This window comes from Numenius arquata, chromosome 1 (genome assembly GCF_964106895.1).
Source record: "Numenius arquata chromosome 1, bNumArq3.hap1.1, whole genome shotgun sequence".
Taxonomy (NCBI): Eukaryota; Metazoa; Chordata; class Aves; order Charadriiformes; family Scolopacidae; genus Numenius; species Numenius arquata.
In genome coordinates this window covers 45,072,392-45,089,081 of record NC_133576.1, presented here as the reverse complement: position 1 = coordinate 45,089,081, position 16,690 = coordinate 45,072,392, and the positions used below count along the sequence as shown (strand labels likewise).

The following is a 16,690-nucleotide window of genomic DNA, read 5'->3' as shown; positions in this document are numbered from 1 at the left end:
AAGGAAGTTTCTATGGGTAAAAAGAGGGTAATTTCGTTTAGATTTCAAAAGTATTTTCCTTACATTTTAATATACTTATTAAATAGAAAGGATCTTGGAAGGCTAGCTGTGTTCTCACCATCTGACCACTTCCTTCCTGTTCTATACAGCTAGATGTTTCTTTCTGCTTATACTCCAACAGAGTTTTCAGCTTTCACTGACTAGTACAAGGCTCTGGAGAACCTGTCAATCCAACAGTGTTAATAAAGGCTAAAAAGCAACAAAACCCAAGCTCATGAAGATATATCTGCTACATTTTTCTAAGTAAGAAATGTGCTTTGTTAAGTCAGATATCACACTCCGCGGTATTACACGTTGCAAATCCTGCAAACCATTCTAGATGTTTCCTGACCACAGTTTACTGAACCTGAAGATGACAGGTTGAAACCATCACTCACAGCTTTTTATCTCACTAAATCCCCACTGACTTTGCCCTGTCACTCTAAACATTTTGCTCAGTTGAGACCTACGCTGGTTACGTTCAAAAGCCCTGAAACACTCACAGAGTCAGGAAGGAAAAGAGGAGAGTCTTTTCTTACAGGTTTAAGCCTGACATGACACGTCAATGACAGCAGTTGCTAGAGTCCGTTGCTCTTTGAGTGCTCCTAGGTAATCTTAGCAGAGGGCAGAGTTATAAAAAAGCCTTGGAGTTTAAGCTAAATTATGAAGCTTATTAAGGCACAGTAAGACGCTTTTTCTGGGATGTAACATGGAATCACGGCAGGGCAACATGGGAGAGTCTATCCCGCTTTTGACTGTCTTGGAAATCAAGGAGCGGCTTCAGCTATCAGCACTTACAGCCTGTGCCTCTGAACTACGAACAGCAGCAGCCAGCTGGGATTTTACAAGCCCTTCTTTGATACAGACCATCAGTCCTCAAGGCGCATTCTCCTTTGGACAGCATAATGCAAGAAACATACTGAAAGGCATCAGAAAGATAAAAAAGCAACTCCCTCAACACTTAAGCAATGCTGAAACAAAACATTCACTGGAGCCTCAGCTGGTCCTAGCCTGACCAGAGCACAAGATGGTTGTGAAATGCTGGGTAACATCATAACAGTTTTCATCCTAAAACATGAAAATTATGGGCATATACAATGATGAAGCAGAAAGGACTGTAATACACATCCTTACCATATACTAGGTTAGAATTCTGTTGCTTCAGCTCCTGGACAATATCCACCACCATTGCAAGAAACGATGTGTCTCTTGTATATCCTTTGGAGAAAAAAAAGGCACTTTTGAAGTCTATGTTCATGAACACTTTTTTATTTCTTTGATTTTGGATAGGAATGGTGCATACTTCTCATTCTTTGGAACAATGCATTTTTAGAACAAAGGTGGTTTAGTATTTCATTCAGGAATAATAGGTGGAAGACAAATTCAAACAGTGCTTGCACAACTACAAATATAACAAAAAACCATTTACTAAGTAGATTATATATGAAAGGTTCATACAACTTCAAAATACTTGAACAAATATACAAAAAGGTCAGGCTGAAGGGAAAAAACATTCATTTTCTTCAAAACAGCAGTCCAAATCAGTACTGTTTATCATGTAGTAAGTAAGAAATATTTTAAATTCCATATAGTTTTCTCACACTCTGGTTTGAAGTAGGTTTTTTATAATTATTAATCTTAATGCTGATGCAGTCCAGCACACCAACGCAATGGAGAATTAATCTTGAATATTGTAGAGCAATGGTCAATATACCAATAAAATTCCCATTTTTAGGCTTAGCATTGAAGTAAGATGGAAATAAGTTAAGGCCTATATGAATGGCCTAATCACAATGCTAGCACCACAATATTCTTATTTAATCATTAATTTCTTTATTTTACAGACACTTATGTATATATTTATGTTTTAACTTTATTTACAACATTTATTAATTAATAATTTGATTTTCATTTATTTTAGTTCATTTAATAGCACTATTTTTAGCAAGGTAACTTCTTCAAACTTTCAGCTTGGAAATGCCCACTCTACTAAAATATTTTAAAATACATTTTGGAGATTTTTAATAGTTTTTTTACCCAAAAAATAGATAAATTCTTAGATATTGTAGAGAAATGGAAAAAGCTTCCAAGATTTTTTGGCCAAAATGTTTTGTCTTATGCTTATGAAATGCAGGTAATCAGTCAAAAAAGCCAAGCAAATATTTTTGTCTAAAATGATCTATGATGGTGGACTGATTGAAAAAAAAAAAAAAATAGAGTATGATTAACATTGACAGGGGTGTCTCAAAAAAATTACACTGGAGTTTCTCTCTTACTTTGAGTGTTTTACTGTAAATGAAACAAATATACGAAGATCTACAAGTAACTGTCATGTATTAACGAAGTATTATTTTGTATAATCAACCTAAAGATAATAATTTCTATCTCAGCCATGAATATCTACAGTCATCAGATATACAGTCAAATCCCATCTGCTGAGAAATTAATTTGTTTTCAGTGTTTGAATAATCATATCCACGTTGTTGGAGGTACAAAGTACAGTTGTGCACTAAAGTGAATGGCTGTTCCTGTTTGAAGAGAAAAATCTGTCCTGATTGAAAACAACTGAATTTGAAGTTCAGCTACAGCGCAACTGAACACTAAAACTGAGAGTATTATTAGATCTTAATAAATTAGTGCCATTTCTACCCATGCCTTCTTTTTGTTCGTACTGAAAACGGCTATGCTGAACAACATTTTTAAACAAACATGACCACACTGACCCATCTACCCACAAATCCTATCCTAAAAGGCATGTTAATAAATATTAATTTTTTTTCTCCAAAATTTCTTTTTGCTGAAGATTTCTACTTTCCCTTCTACCATTTTTAATCTTTTACATCCATTTTGCCAGTACAAGACAGTGATAGGAAAGGAGTTGGAGTCTCTTCCAAGAGTTGAAAGTAAAATAAAAAAGGAACATTTCAGCTAAAAGAATACTCAAACAGTATTTACAAATTGTGCATATGAACATCTCCTGAAAAGTCCTATAATACAGTGTGCTTTTCCTGGAAATGTCCTCTATGTGAGTTCTTTCAAGGAAAGAAAGTGTCCATTTCTCAATCACAAAGAACCCATTTATGCTGAAATTAATTTCTTAACGTTAGTTCAGTCTATTTTCTAATTAGTCTCCTTTACTTTGGAGATAATCCCTGAAAAAGAACTGACAATAACTCTTCAGACATGCCACACCCTTCAAGCCAGAATGACTGCTTTGGGGCTATAATCCATATGCTTAAAGTCTCCATTTTTCCTTGTGTATAAAGCAGTTTCCTAGATGTGGAAGCCATGAAATCAATCAAATCTGGCCATATATTTCTGTTTACGTTTAAAAAGTGACTGTTCACTGCTATAAAAAATTGATACTGTAATCCAAACCGGACGCATAGTTCTTATTGAGGTGAAATCCAGTAAGTAATCTACATTTGAGAAGCAGGAAGTGGATGAGAGGCAGTTTTCAATAAAAACTGCACACAGAATCTCTTCCTTCCATAAAGCATTCTACAAGAAGTTCTCTTTGCCTATACTTATAAACACTTTGCACCTAGTGGCAAGCAAAGGAAAACACTGCACAGTCATTGTCCTGCAGAACTGCATCCACTCAGAGGACCTACATAGTAACAAGACCAAAAGAATCAAGAGATATGACAGAGTCAAAACCAAAATCCAACCCTGCTTATGCTTTGCTCTGTATCCAAAACATTATCCCTTAAAGATCAAGCAGAAAAAACAAACAAGGACAGACAACTGTGTATAAAATCATGCTATAATACTGCAGAGTGCTAATACTGCAAATTTAGGAGAAAGGGTTAAACTCTCATGTCTTCAGAGTAAATTTAAAAATAATACTCTGATGTTTCTCATGCTTTTTTTTCAGTAGAGGCACTCGCAAAACATTAAGCAAGCCTATGCATGACAGACCTGTACAAGTCTGTAAGCTATACAAGGGGATCAATTTACCCACCCAACCACAGCCTTCGGGCTGGAGAACACTTGCTGTTTCAAACCAAACAGTGTGGGCAGCTGAGACTCTAATATACAGATGAAATTGCAGGAGGAATCAGAGTATTGGAGGTTTGGAACAAGAAGGAATATGGTTTATATTTCTTTACTTTTGTTTACATCTCATGGAAACCCCAAGGAACAAGCTCTTCTTACCTGTGAGTACATAATCATACCGGTTGACCATGTTCAGCTTAAGTCCTTCATACAGTTCATGAAGTTCATCTGAATTTAAAACCTGACCCTTCCAGTGGGCATAACCTGCAAAGTAAATACCAGATAATTTTTCATGAGCTAGATTTTCTATTTAGGATCACACAGATTTTAAACTTGGAGGGACCGTATCAGGTATCAGCACCAGAAAGCATTTCCACCTCCTCTTCTGTAAAACACTGTTGCTGAATGAAAGCTGCTGTCAGCAGGACAGTTAATGTGTTCAACTTCTTCTTAGCAGCTCTGTTTCCCAAAGGAAGTGCAGTGACTACACTGGAGTTTGAGACTGTCCATTTATCAGCAAATCGAGCAGAGCACACACAAGCTCCTGCAAGTTTTCCCATGGAGCCTATACAACTATCCCTTTCCCGTGTGGAGGGGGACAAACACATGTTTTAGACTCCACTGGAGGAGGGTATCAGTATAATTTGTTATTTTATACTATTAAAAAAAAAAAAATAAGAAAAAGATTGACAGCTAAATGACAAGCTTAAACAGGCTTATGGGTCTGTCTGGACACACATATGCAGCACTGCTGCACCCATCAGCTATGGGACCTGCATGCAACAAATAAGAGTGACCACAGCAGAACGTTTTCATGGCTGCTCTTTAAACATACAATGCCATCTGACAGATTTTCTTCCAAAAATAGCTGAGGATCCTGGAGAAAGCAAATGAGTATCGGAAAGACACTATAAACAGACAAATAATACCCATACACTCTTAGCCTTGAATGACCTCTAAAAATTACAAGCCAATATTCTTGGCTGAGAAGCAGATGGAAGGAAGTTACTGGGGAGAAACTGAACTGATTTCAGCAAGCAATGGACCAAGCTCCATGGCAGTCAATTTCAAGGAAAAAAGAAAAATAGAAAAACCTTCCTTGACAGACCCTAAACATTTGCTGAAAACGTAAATGCACCTTGCACCTTGTCATCAAAACCTGCCCATCTACATGGCAGCAATCACCACCTTGTATATAAGAATGGGTCTTCCTCCAGGATACTAGATGAAGCACCCACAGTTTAACTCTTCCAACATCCATAAATTCAGAGTTTGTTAAAAAGCTTATCTTGTTATTAACTGAATTTAGGAAAAGTGAAATGTTAAATGAATTATCTTCTTTCACATCACCCCCATGTGAAGACAATGGTATTCTGTTTGTTTAAATTTCTGTTCTCAGAGAATTCTGTGATAAAAGCTGTTGGCTTTGATTATCACTCTAAGCTGTGTTATTAGAGTAACTGCCAAAAGGTGCCTAGAGCCTAGGATAAGCACATTTTTCAGTTTTCCTTCTTATGAATGCAAATACACCCACAGTAGGGTGAGCAGATGGATCATTTTGTTCTCCTCAGCTCACGAAGGCCTAGCCTCTAAAACACGACTCGCTGCCAGCTGGCTGGGGGACTGACTCATATCAGCCACTACAACTTTCTCCCTAGCAAACGCTTTTTAAAAAGTCTCTGTGAAGAAACAGACAAAGTGAAGGAAGGATTCACGAATGTTAGGGCTGTAGCTCCATTGCAGAACACTCTGATATTCAAAGCGGCAATGCCTAAAACCTAGGTACACGTCCAGCCCCAAGTATGTGAGAAACCCTTGACTCCGTTCAACTAACTCAAGTATTCAACTTATTTAACACATGCAGACGTTTGCTCTGTCACGGTTGCAGCTTCAGAGAGCAATAATCTGCCCTCTCCTCTTTCCTGAATCTCTACTTCTACTAGCACTGCAAAGCCAGTCCGTAAAGGGGCACAACAGAGTCCTTTTTATTCCATTGTGCCCATCAATGAAACTGAGTGCAGCTTTCACCCAGAATCAAGGTCAGCTGGCAAAAAAGCAGTCATTCATCTTACACGTGGCCATAAAAATAACTATGATAGATTGTCCAGACAATCTAGATACTCTTGGGAGCCATTTCTACAGAGGGATCCTGAACATTCACTATTTAACCGAAAGCTCACCTTCCTATGTCAAGCTGTATTAAACTGCCAATGCACAGGGTCCGTGTCACACTGATCCTCCACTACGGGAGGGAAATAAATGCAGAAACAAAGTGTTAGGTAGCAGCCCAGCTTAGCTCAGGAATCGGTAAATTACCCACATCAGGCAGGGACCATATCTGAACTCCGTAGCAATGATTTGCAAGGGCATCTAGAGGACTCTACCACCTGGTAACACATGTAATACAATCTAAATTCTAATCACACGAGAAAAAAAAAAAAAGCCCTAGGGAAGCCCCAGCTATTCAGAGTGAAAGAAAAGGTCAATGCCTTCACTGGATCTGCAGAGAACTGTGACTTCACTAGGAGCTGAATTGTGGTTGAGTAAGAAGAAACAAAATCAAAACTGGCAGCAAGATGGAAACCACGCTAAGCCCTTTTCCCAGGGTAACTTCATGTAACCTGATGAACAACAGGCAAATCCCACAACCCTGCATTTATCCTACTCTCCTGGTGCGATATACAACCAAAAAGCAGCTTCTATAGAGGGACAGAATAAAAAGCCAGTTACTCATATTCAAAAAGGGTTTCACTAACTGGACGATGGGTACCTTGGGGTCCCAGGAAGAGGGAGAGGGACTGTCTTGAAAGAGGAAAGGCAAAAAATCAAGATAGATACTGTGTGGTCAGGAAAACGAATACAAAGCTAGTTAGCATGGAATGCCAACTGCAAGCTTAAACATGTGACGTCCAACTGGCTTTAGGGGAAAGCGTGAGTGGTTGCAGTTAAGGATGATAACGAGGAATCGCTGCCTTCCTTGGCTAGACCTAAGAACTCAGCTGGCAATGCACACATTTGAAGGCCCAGAGCTGCCTTGCAAGACCAGACCATTTGAAAGTCAGCTTCCTAGAAACATTATCCCTATGCCTACACCACTAAATATGAGTATGTGAAAAACAACAAGAGGAAATTTAAGATCTTCTGCTTAACTGCCCACTTAGTGTAACTCCTACTCCGCAGCAGTATTTCCACTGTGGCACTCAACAATACAAAAGTTCAAAGTCTCCCAGTACCTGGCTATTTGCACACATTATACAAGAACCACAGCCAAGAAAACTAAAGAATGAGTTTCAAGTTTGTACTTGGCAAGACAGCGGCATCTCATTTGGAGACTACAGAGCTTCTTAGGCATACCAGCTGGATCAAATTATTACTCTTTTATCTTCGATATTAAGGCGAGATCTTGGCTTATATTTTCTACAGAGGAAGAAAGCTGAGTTGTCTTTGTTTTGGTTACAAAACCCCCAAATAATTCCCCTCAGTGCTGGACTGCGAGAGCAGAGAGAAGAGAGAAAATCATGATACACAGCTCTCCAAACTGCACTTGGCTCAGACTGGCTGCATTAGTGTACCACATTAGTAATAATTTTAAACACATAGAAGAAGATAAATATTTAAACATTTTATACCCCTTCTGCTTATCTGTGTTACGGTCTTTAATTGCAATTAATTGTTACATATTTGCTTTTAAGCAGACAAGGGAATGAAAAACAGGTGAGATATGATGCCTCTTGTCACATGTCTTTCTAAAAGGATAAACACATTCATTAGCCTCCAAGGAAATGTCTTCATTCATCTGTATGAAAAAAAAAAACAAAAACAAACAACACAACCAGGAGAGGCAGTTAATACTGTACCCAAGGTGAATTTACATACTTTTCTTTTTTGTCTTCCTCCACTGGCATTTTTTTTTCCTCCTTTGGAATGTATTTATAAGCCTCTTAATTACTTTCATAAACAAGGAAAAAAAAAAAGGGAGGAATAAAAATCCCAGGCATACTAGAAGGAAAAAAACAAAACCCAAACCAAAAAACAAACTACCATTTAAGTATAGCAAAGCATCTAAGATTTCTTTGTTTTTCAAGCCAGAACATTCTGTTCTGAGGTTTGAGTTCCTCCTGTGGCATTCCCTGAAAAACTATTCCAAGCGGCTTCAGTAACCAAGTATTTCACATGGGAAAAAGGAAGAAAGATCCAGTGTTTAAGGCACATGATGGGCAGACAATCTGGTCTCAGCTGTGCCACAAAATTGACATGCAAACTCTTGGCAGACAGCCCGGCCCAGACACCTGACTTAAATATTCAGCTACCAGGAGGCCTTCAACAAAACCAGAAATACAGTACCAAATTCTTCATCAGATTTTTTACCACTGGTCAGTGTGGGAGTAAAATACTACCAGCGTTAGGCACGAGCGGAGATCTTTTCTTTTTGTCCCACAGTGCACAGGTGTGAGTGACTGCATATGGGCGGTAGACTGTGAAGAATCACATCAGCAAGACATAATTATAATTTCTTATGTATTAGGCCTACCAGCCAACCTAACCACCCACTACACACCCAGTAAGTGGAAGTCCAAAAGTGCTTTGCTTAAAAATAAAAACAAAAGGAACAGAAGAAGAACAGGCTATTTGTTCTGGAGCATTTCAAAGGTAGGATTTGGATGGCAAAGTAAGTACATTATATGCTTACCATTTACCTATCAATTAAAAACAAAAATGGAAATCACTGAAAAATTAAAAATGCAACCCCCCAAAAAAATATCAATGACACATTAAAAAGAATTCGGATTTTTATTTTTTGCATATCAGACTATGAGATGCTTCTGCAAACAATAAAGTAAAATAGAATAAAAAGCACAGAATCTTTGTAGGTTGCATGACAGCTTCTTTTATTTGTACATGAAGCATGATGCCATTCAAGGGTGAGTCACTCTAATCATAAAAGTTCCTCACGAAGCAACATGACAAACTGTTCTCCCAGGGGGACTGATTTAAAGCACATTTTCCGAATTTCAGGATTATCAGAGACTAAAGAAGGCTGAATTTTCTGAGCAGGAGTCAGCAGAAAGAGGCCCATCGTATCTTACTGATTTAAAAACAGGGGGGAAAAAAGGCAATAATGACTCACCAAAGAAAGCCTGTTATTCATAAATTCTCTCTGCATTTTATCTTTTGCTAACAAGACCAGGTTTAAAGTCAAGGATGGGGAAAGAAAGCAAACCATGTTCGAAACCTCATCCACTTTGCTACCTGTGCCCCCTCTGGTGTATCACATTCTTTTAGAAAATGGAGTTCACAGATTTTGAAGCAAAAATTTGCCCTTCAGCTTTAATGATCATCACAGAAAGGGTTTTCGTAAGATCTTGTTCTTTTAGGAAAATCAAGTTATCTTCCCCAGTTCATCTGTGGCCAGCAGGTCGAGGGACGTTATTCTGTACTCTGCTCTGGTGAGACCCCACCTGGAGTACTGCAACCAGGTCTGGAGCCCCCAGCTTAAGAAGGACATGGACCTGTTGGAGCATGTCCATGAAGATGATCAGAGGCCTGGAATACTGCTCTTATGAAGACAGACTGAGAGAGTTGGGGCTGTTCAGTCTGCAGAAGAGAAGGCTCCGGGGAGACCCTACAGTGGCCTTCCAGTACCTGAAGGGGGCCTACAGGAGAGATGGGGAGGGACTCTTTATCAGGGAGTGTAGTGATAGGACGAGGGGTAGTGGTTTTAAACTGAAAGAGGCGAGATTTAAACTGGGTATCAGGAAGAAATTTTTCACTATGAGGATGGAGATGACACTGGAACAGGTTACCCAGAGAAGTTGTGGATGGTATTCAAGGCCAGGTTGGACAGGGCTTTGAACAACCTGGTCTAGTGGGAGGTGTCACTGCCCATGGCAGGGGGTGGTGGAACTAAATCATCTTTAAGGTCCCTTCCAAGCCAAAAACATATTCTATGTTTCTGTGTGTATTGAGGCACTGCTCCAAACACAAGCCACAGCCCAACACGGCAGTTTCTGTTCATTAATCCCTTCAGTAGCACACACTGATTTGCAGGTACTAGTAAAAGTTTGTGTGAAGGTATGTGTAAATTTTCAAACTGCGGAAAGTCTTTGTATGAGGACATCACATGTTCCTACACGGCACTCTCAAAGAGGAGGTGCAAAGTCACTGGGCTTATAATCTATCCTTCATTTTAAGAAAGGATAGAAAGGATTTAATGGAAAAACTCCAGTGTTAGAAAACCAGACTTGTCATAAAAGGGAATAAATAATGTGACTGCTAAACACCAGGAGACAAAATAAAAGTTCCAAGTATTTTAAAGAGTCAAGGTCTTTGAGACATTCTTGGTTTGGGGATGTTCACTTAGGTCTCCTTGTCAGGGGAGGAGGGTGGAAATCACTAATTTTTTGTTTCTTCTACTATCTTCGTTGTTTGACAAACCTTGAATGAAGCACTGGTAACCTTTCTCCAGCTGGGATACTATTAAACAAAAAAAATCTTCCTTCTTTTCTACAAACTTGGTCATCCTACTATCCTCCTACTGGTAATGTAATTTTCCTATCTTCAGACACATTCAATTTATGGTCCAATAAAACCTCTATTAAGCTCTTTTGACGCCCTATAAAGCTGATTTAATCTTGAAACTGAAAGCCAACAAACGACAGGTGTTCATCCATTCTGAGCACTGAGTTATTTCATGTGAAAAAATTGCTTAATTTCTGGAAGATTATAATAGTTTTACCCAGCTATCAAAAACCAAACAAGAGAATCCCAAACTAAATAGATTAAAGAAATGTTAAGTCACAACTACATATCTCTGAAAAAAACTAAGAGAACCTTTGTACTCTGCCAAAGGGTACAAAGCAAAATAAGCAGCTTTTTGCTTCAGCCGTGAAAGACCCTCACACCGTGTTTAATTATTACCTCTCTCATGCCTTTCCTCAGTTAGCAGAAACGGATTTCTAGCTACCTTTGAAACATTCGTTTCTTCTTCCCATGGTGACACTAAATTCCTTCCATGACAGGAACACCTTAGAACCTTTGGAAAGCTGTGTGGAGCTCAGCATAGTAAGAGAAGACAAGAGACTCTCTGGTGTGCTCTGTGTTCCAAAAATTTGCAGTTTATTAATAGAGCTGTACCTGTGAGGTAGACAAATGTTGAGATACTTTTCTAGTATTTTTTTTTTCTTTATCAGAAACAATTTTTTCTCTTTTCAAAAGATATTTAAGTCAGAATTTGTTCCTGGATTATTTTTTTAAGACAACCTTAGAATTTCTTTATCTACAGTAGATATCCCCTCAAACAACCTGCCACCACCATGACAGTAGATGTGTCTCTCTTGTTTCAAATAGCAAGTCACTTGGACCTCCTTTACGGGTGAAGGGTATTGCTAAAATAAACCATAAATTTCAGTTTTCTTTTGAAGAATAAAGTCATCTAGCACTGTGAGTGTTAGGAAATCTTAAAGTATTGACTGCATCATGTTTAGGCTTAGAACTCAAGTAAAAATACACCTTAATGTATTAACACACCACCTACTTCCTCCCTCCAGAATGTAATTTTAGGATACTTGCTAGCCATCTGGGTGGGCACATAAAGAGACGAAACATTGCATCCAGCTCAGTATCATAGAGCCATAATGCACAGAAAACAGTAGTGAAGACTCCCCCCGTTCACAGGCCTGCCTGTGAAGATGGCGTATTTGTGTTATTTCACTGTCTGGGTTAATTAGATTACTGCCTAACAAAAGAAACTCGCACTCTGAAGTAGCAGAGCAGGACGTTATCACATCATATCATGCCCTAATCCCAAATCCAGACTTCTGTGAGACTTGAATCAAAACACGAATATTACATTTCTGTCCTATATCCTGAAAATGTGAGTGAAAACATAAGACTGATCTCCCACTGTCATGTGACGAGGTGAGCTCAGTGACTGTGGAGTGGTATCTGAAGACACATGTAAAATTTTACCTGTATGATTTGAAAACTGGACGGAGTTCACCGTATCAACTTCAAATCCCAAAACCTGTAACAGAACACAGGAATATTTCTTTTACTAAACATAGCTTTGTTAAAACATTATCAGTATCATAAAACACAAGAAAGGATTCTTATTTCCCAGTACATATTTTTAAATCTTGAGCGCTGTTTTAAAGTGAAAGCTGAGTCAACATACATGCAACATAAACAAACAACGCAGTACTTTACTACAGCAGCAGACATGGAACAAAAAGTGACACTGGCAACAACACCAGAAAAACAGCTCTGGATCCTCAGGCTAGAGTTCATCTGGGGATAAGGACGGAGATACTTGTCCAGCAGCAATCACCGAAGCCCTGAAGAAAGCCTTGGATAGACTTTTTTGACAAGAAAAGCGGACAAAATTTCAAGGTACTAAATTAATGCAAAATACAGGAGGAGGATGCTGTTAATATTCCAGAAAGCCAATCTTTCTAAAAGGAGGACAGAAGACTCTTAAAAGGGATCAACGTTATGAGCCATGCTTCAATGTCACATGCAGTTTCTTTACAACTAAAAGAGAATAGAAAGAAATCACAGAGCATTAATTTGGGGCATGATTAGACAACCAAAGGGAGAGAGCTCTTAAAAGCACAAAGTGAAAAAAGCCTAAAGCATGCTCCAAAAGCCAGCTGCTACCTTGCATTACCAGCAACCCAAATATTGAAATATCCAAGAATTTGCTAGTGCAATCAACAAACACATTACTGTTACCCAAAAGAAATAAATATTATGAAAATAAGAGCACTGAATCAGGAGAAATCTAATGAGGATTTTTAACCTGACAATACCTGCGTAATACCAACCGGCATTGCTGCTCAAGCCATTTTTAGACATTTTTATCTACCGTAAAAGAAATTCAAAAGACAAGAATGACATAACAGTCTGACATTTAATATTTGTTTCCACATCCTACTTGCTCTGAGTAAGAATTCTCCTCAAAAGATGAGCTGCTATATATGGCTCAGTGAGTCATACGGGGAGATAATAGTAATGATGCATCACTGTTTATGATCCACTTTCAGGCAATTTGCTGGGAAAGGGGGAGTGAACAAACGAAGCATTTGCCAGTCACGTTTTTCATCCAGACGCACGCCTCTCTCTGCCTTTTTATCACAAAGGCAGCCCCTTCAAATACATTAAAAATCTCTGGGTGTATGATGCGAGACATTAGGTTTTCCCTGTGCATGTACTTTCTCTCGCACATGAAAGCCATTAAGTGATAAGCCCCTTATCTCAAACCCTGGGCTGTTACAAGATGGAGGTACGTGCTGCAATGGGTAGTTCTTTCTGCCTGCGGGTGCTGCATTTCTGTCATTTTACAGCTCAGAGTCCTCACAGGTCTTCACAGGACAGGTGTCCTCTTTCAATATATAAAGGTTTCCGTTCATTCCTAACCAGAAAGCAAAGTAATCTTACGTTAATGACCGACAGACTGGTGAGCTGTCTCAGCCTGATCAAGTTAAAATTAACCTCAGCTTCTGCTCTCACCCGTTTCTTATTTCACCTTGGTGGATTTTATTTTGAAGACCCAGGAATTTAAAGGGCTAAGAACATGGCAATACTGTTATGACCTTAACCTTGATGTTAGCACACACTCTTCAAAGAAATAAATGAGAATGATCCCTCTAACCAGACTGTCATCCCATATTCAATTCCCCTCCCTGCAATGAACAGACCTAAGAAGTTCTTATTTTCTTCAAGTATCTTGGCAACTATTGTGAATTAATCCATTTCTGTGCAATATTTAGATCCCGTCTCTACAACTATTTGGACACACTTACTAACTAATCAGGCTTACACTTAGTAATTTAGGGAAGCAGAGCGCACACAACTGCTTCTAGGGAGGGCTGTTTTGTAACACAAATAAGCACTGTACCAGCTGATGGTCATCAGAAAGAGCACCCCTTCTTTACTGTCTCCACCAACACTAGCTATCATTTGATTTCCCAACAAGCTGTTCTGTAAATACAAGGGAGGCTAACTCTCTCGGTGACAGCTAGGTGGCAGGTTAGCTTAGCAGGACACTTGGATGAGACGGAGAAAGAAAGCGCTTTTGAATAGTTGAGGAAAAGGCACAGACAGCTCAAATTCAGCAAGGGAGCTTGGTATTCTCACCTTCCTCGTTGGGGCGAAACAGGCTAAAAAGCCTTTAAAGGTGTCCATAACGATCACTTAACGGTGTTAGTCTACTCCATCACAGCCACTAATTTGCCTTAAAGTTTTGTTTTGAATAAACGTGACAGTAATCTAATACACCTAATTACACAATTCTCTAGGTCTGATTCAACCCTCAAAATAAGCCGCGGTTCCTCTGTGTCATAGAATTTTCTTTTACAAAGATTCTTATCAAAATACAGAGTAATTAAAAGACATAAAATGTCATTTAAAAAACAAAGCATAGTTAGAAAACGTAATTAGTACTACCTTTGAAATGAGAGCTACAGATGTTGAGGTCTAGGCTTAGTATAAAGTATTAAAATAATAAAAAAAAACGTTGAAGTCAAGTTCAGCCAATACACGTTTGCTACCAAGGCAAACTGCATTGAAAAGTCTCATGGAATTTAGTCACCGGAATAAGACCTGAAAACAGTGTATACTAAAGTGCTAAAAGGAACTTTTGACAGCAATCATCTCTTCTATGATTACAGAGAAAACCCTGTCTTAAAATGAACTACACAAACCAAAATTGGCAACTTGATCATTTAAAGTGGATAAGAAAATGTTACCTTTCTCCTTCAACCAATGATTAAAAACCAGTACCAGTAACCTAGCATATCTACAGGATCACACGTATCAGTAACTGTTTCTGATACACTGAATGACGGGTAATACCTTCCCTGCTTACTAAGGGAGAACTGTATTCAAAAGATGTCTTGTTAGATCTTTTAAATATATATACCCATATTTTTAATTTCTTGGGCAGAGCTAACTAAAAGCACTGATTATGAAGTTTTTTTTTCCAATTCAATTAAAAACTTCTACCCAAACCAGAGGTTAAATAAATCTTAAATGAAAATTAACTACCTAATTAGAAATATATCCTTTTCATACAGACATAGAAAACTGCGATCAGAGCAAACCTATTGAATCAGATAAATCATACAAAATAAAGTAAGTCTCATATTTGTACACAAAAGTACCAAATGTCACCTGAAACTATGCAATTGGCTGGATATCAACAACTTTTTCAATGTTATAAGCCAGTAAGAATCAACCTTCCCTTTGGAAAATTACTAGAAAGTACAAATTCAACACAGGACTACACTCAATTATTTATATCAAGTTTCTTGCTTGTTAATATGACATGTATTTAAATTACTTATTTTAATTCATGGATTTAAAATATGTCTGCTTCAGTTACTGATGTTTTTTCTACGTACAGAAACAAACCTCCTCATGTCCCTGAAGTAAATACATATATATATGAGCCAGTTCAATTTTTCACCTCAACACCTTTCCTTATTTCATGAGTAACCAAAATGTAATTCAGCAAAGACTGCACGTGAAATAGAAAATAAAGATCATCTATACAGTAGTTTTGTAGCTTTCAGTCAACAGAGAACAAATTCAAGCTGGTAATGGTTTATCATAGTTGACTGAAGCGTGCAGTTGTCTCTACACTTCGCAGAAGCCACAGGTAGCACTTTACCAGGTCCACCCATGTGACAAATGCCTTTATTGAGATACTGACAGTTTCACCTTATAGTCCCTTTGGACCACTTTCCCTTTGCTTCCTGAATTTCTTTGCATATCAGTCTGCGATATTTGCAAAATAACCTAACTTTTGATGTTAAAACTGTTGTTTTTCTGTGTGTGCATACACGTCTTCCTTGCACCTCTGTGCAAATAAAACTGAAGTCCCTCTACTTGGATTTTGCCTATGTCAGAACTAACGCCCTCAGATCCTGTCTGATTAGCGCGACGACTGAGCTTACTAAGAAACGCACAATAATCCTTTATTTATTGCTTCTCCATACCAGTTTGTAAATAGCCTATTCCTGGTGTTACTTTCCCTGACCCCTATAGAAAAGGTCCTGTGGTGATAGTCCTGCCTCTGATTTCAGAAATGCAGGTTACAGCAGATGCTCTGCAAGCGTCCAGTGCTCCAGCTCACAGAGACCACACAACTCCTATGTTAGTTACCATTATCCCCAGCGTTGGATGATCTGGTCTTTTACAGGCCCTCCAGTAGAGAACAATTCCTGATTTCCACGCTGTCCCTCTGCTGTCATTCTGCAAATCCTGGGCAAACCTAAACCCGTAGCCAGTTTGGGTAAGGATGCTAAGCGCTCTTCAAAGGAAAAAGATAACTGAGTTCATCTTAAACCTCTCAGCCTCCAGTCTAAGCACATGTCAAACAATGTTCTTAAGAAACAAACTAAGGTTACCTGTATCACATCATATAGTGACATTTACTGCAATTGAAGTCTCAGAAGAAAATTGGTGATTCCAACATATTTTTTGAGACTCTTCATGCAAAGGAGGCAGAACTGTTACATTTCTAAAAATAAATCACAAAACATCAAAAACGGAGTTTTGTATCTGGGAGGCATGGCTAGTAGGTCTGAATGACACATTTCAGAAAAACACTTGGAAGATTAAATCAAAATACACAGACTGGAGCAGAATGCGT

The 16,690-nt window shown here is 38.5% G+C and overlaps 1 protein-coding gene across 1 annotated transcript in view; it reads right to left on the bottom strand.

Annotated features, from left to right (window-relative positions):
• PDXK (pyridoxal kinase) overlaps positions 1-16,690 on the bottom strand; it is a 47,437-nt gene that overhangs the window by 14,202 nt on the left and 16,545 nt on the right. The window contains exons 2-4 of the mRNA XM_074151080.1: positions 12,007-12,061; positions 4,198-4,302; positions 1,174-1,257 (exon numbers count right to left, since the gene is read on the bottom strand). Coding sequence (XP_074007181.1) covers positions 1,174-1,257; positions 4,198-4,302; positions 12,007-12,061 — 244 coding nt within the window. The remainder of the gene's footprint in view (positions 1-1,173; positions 1,258-4,197; positions 4,303-12,006; positions 12,062-16,690) is intronic.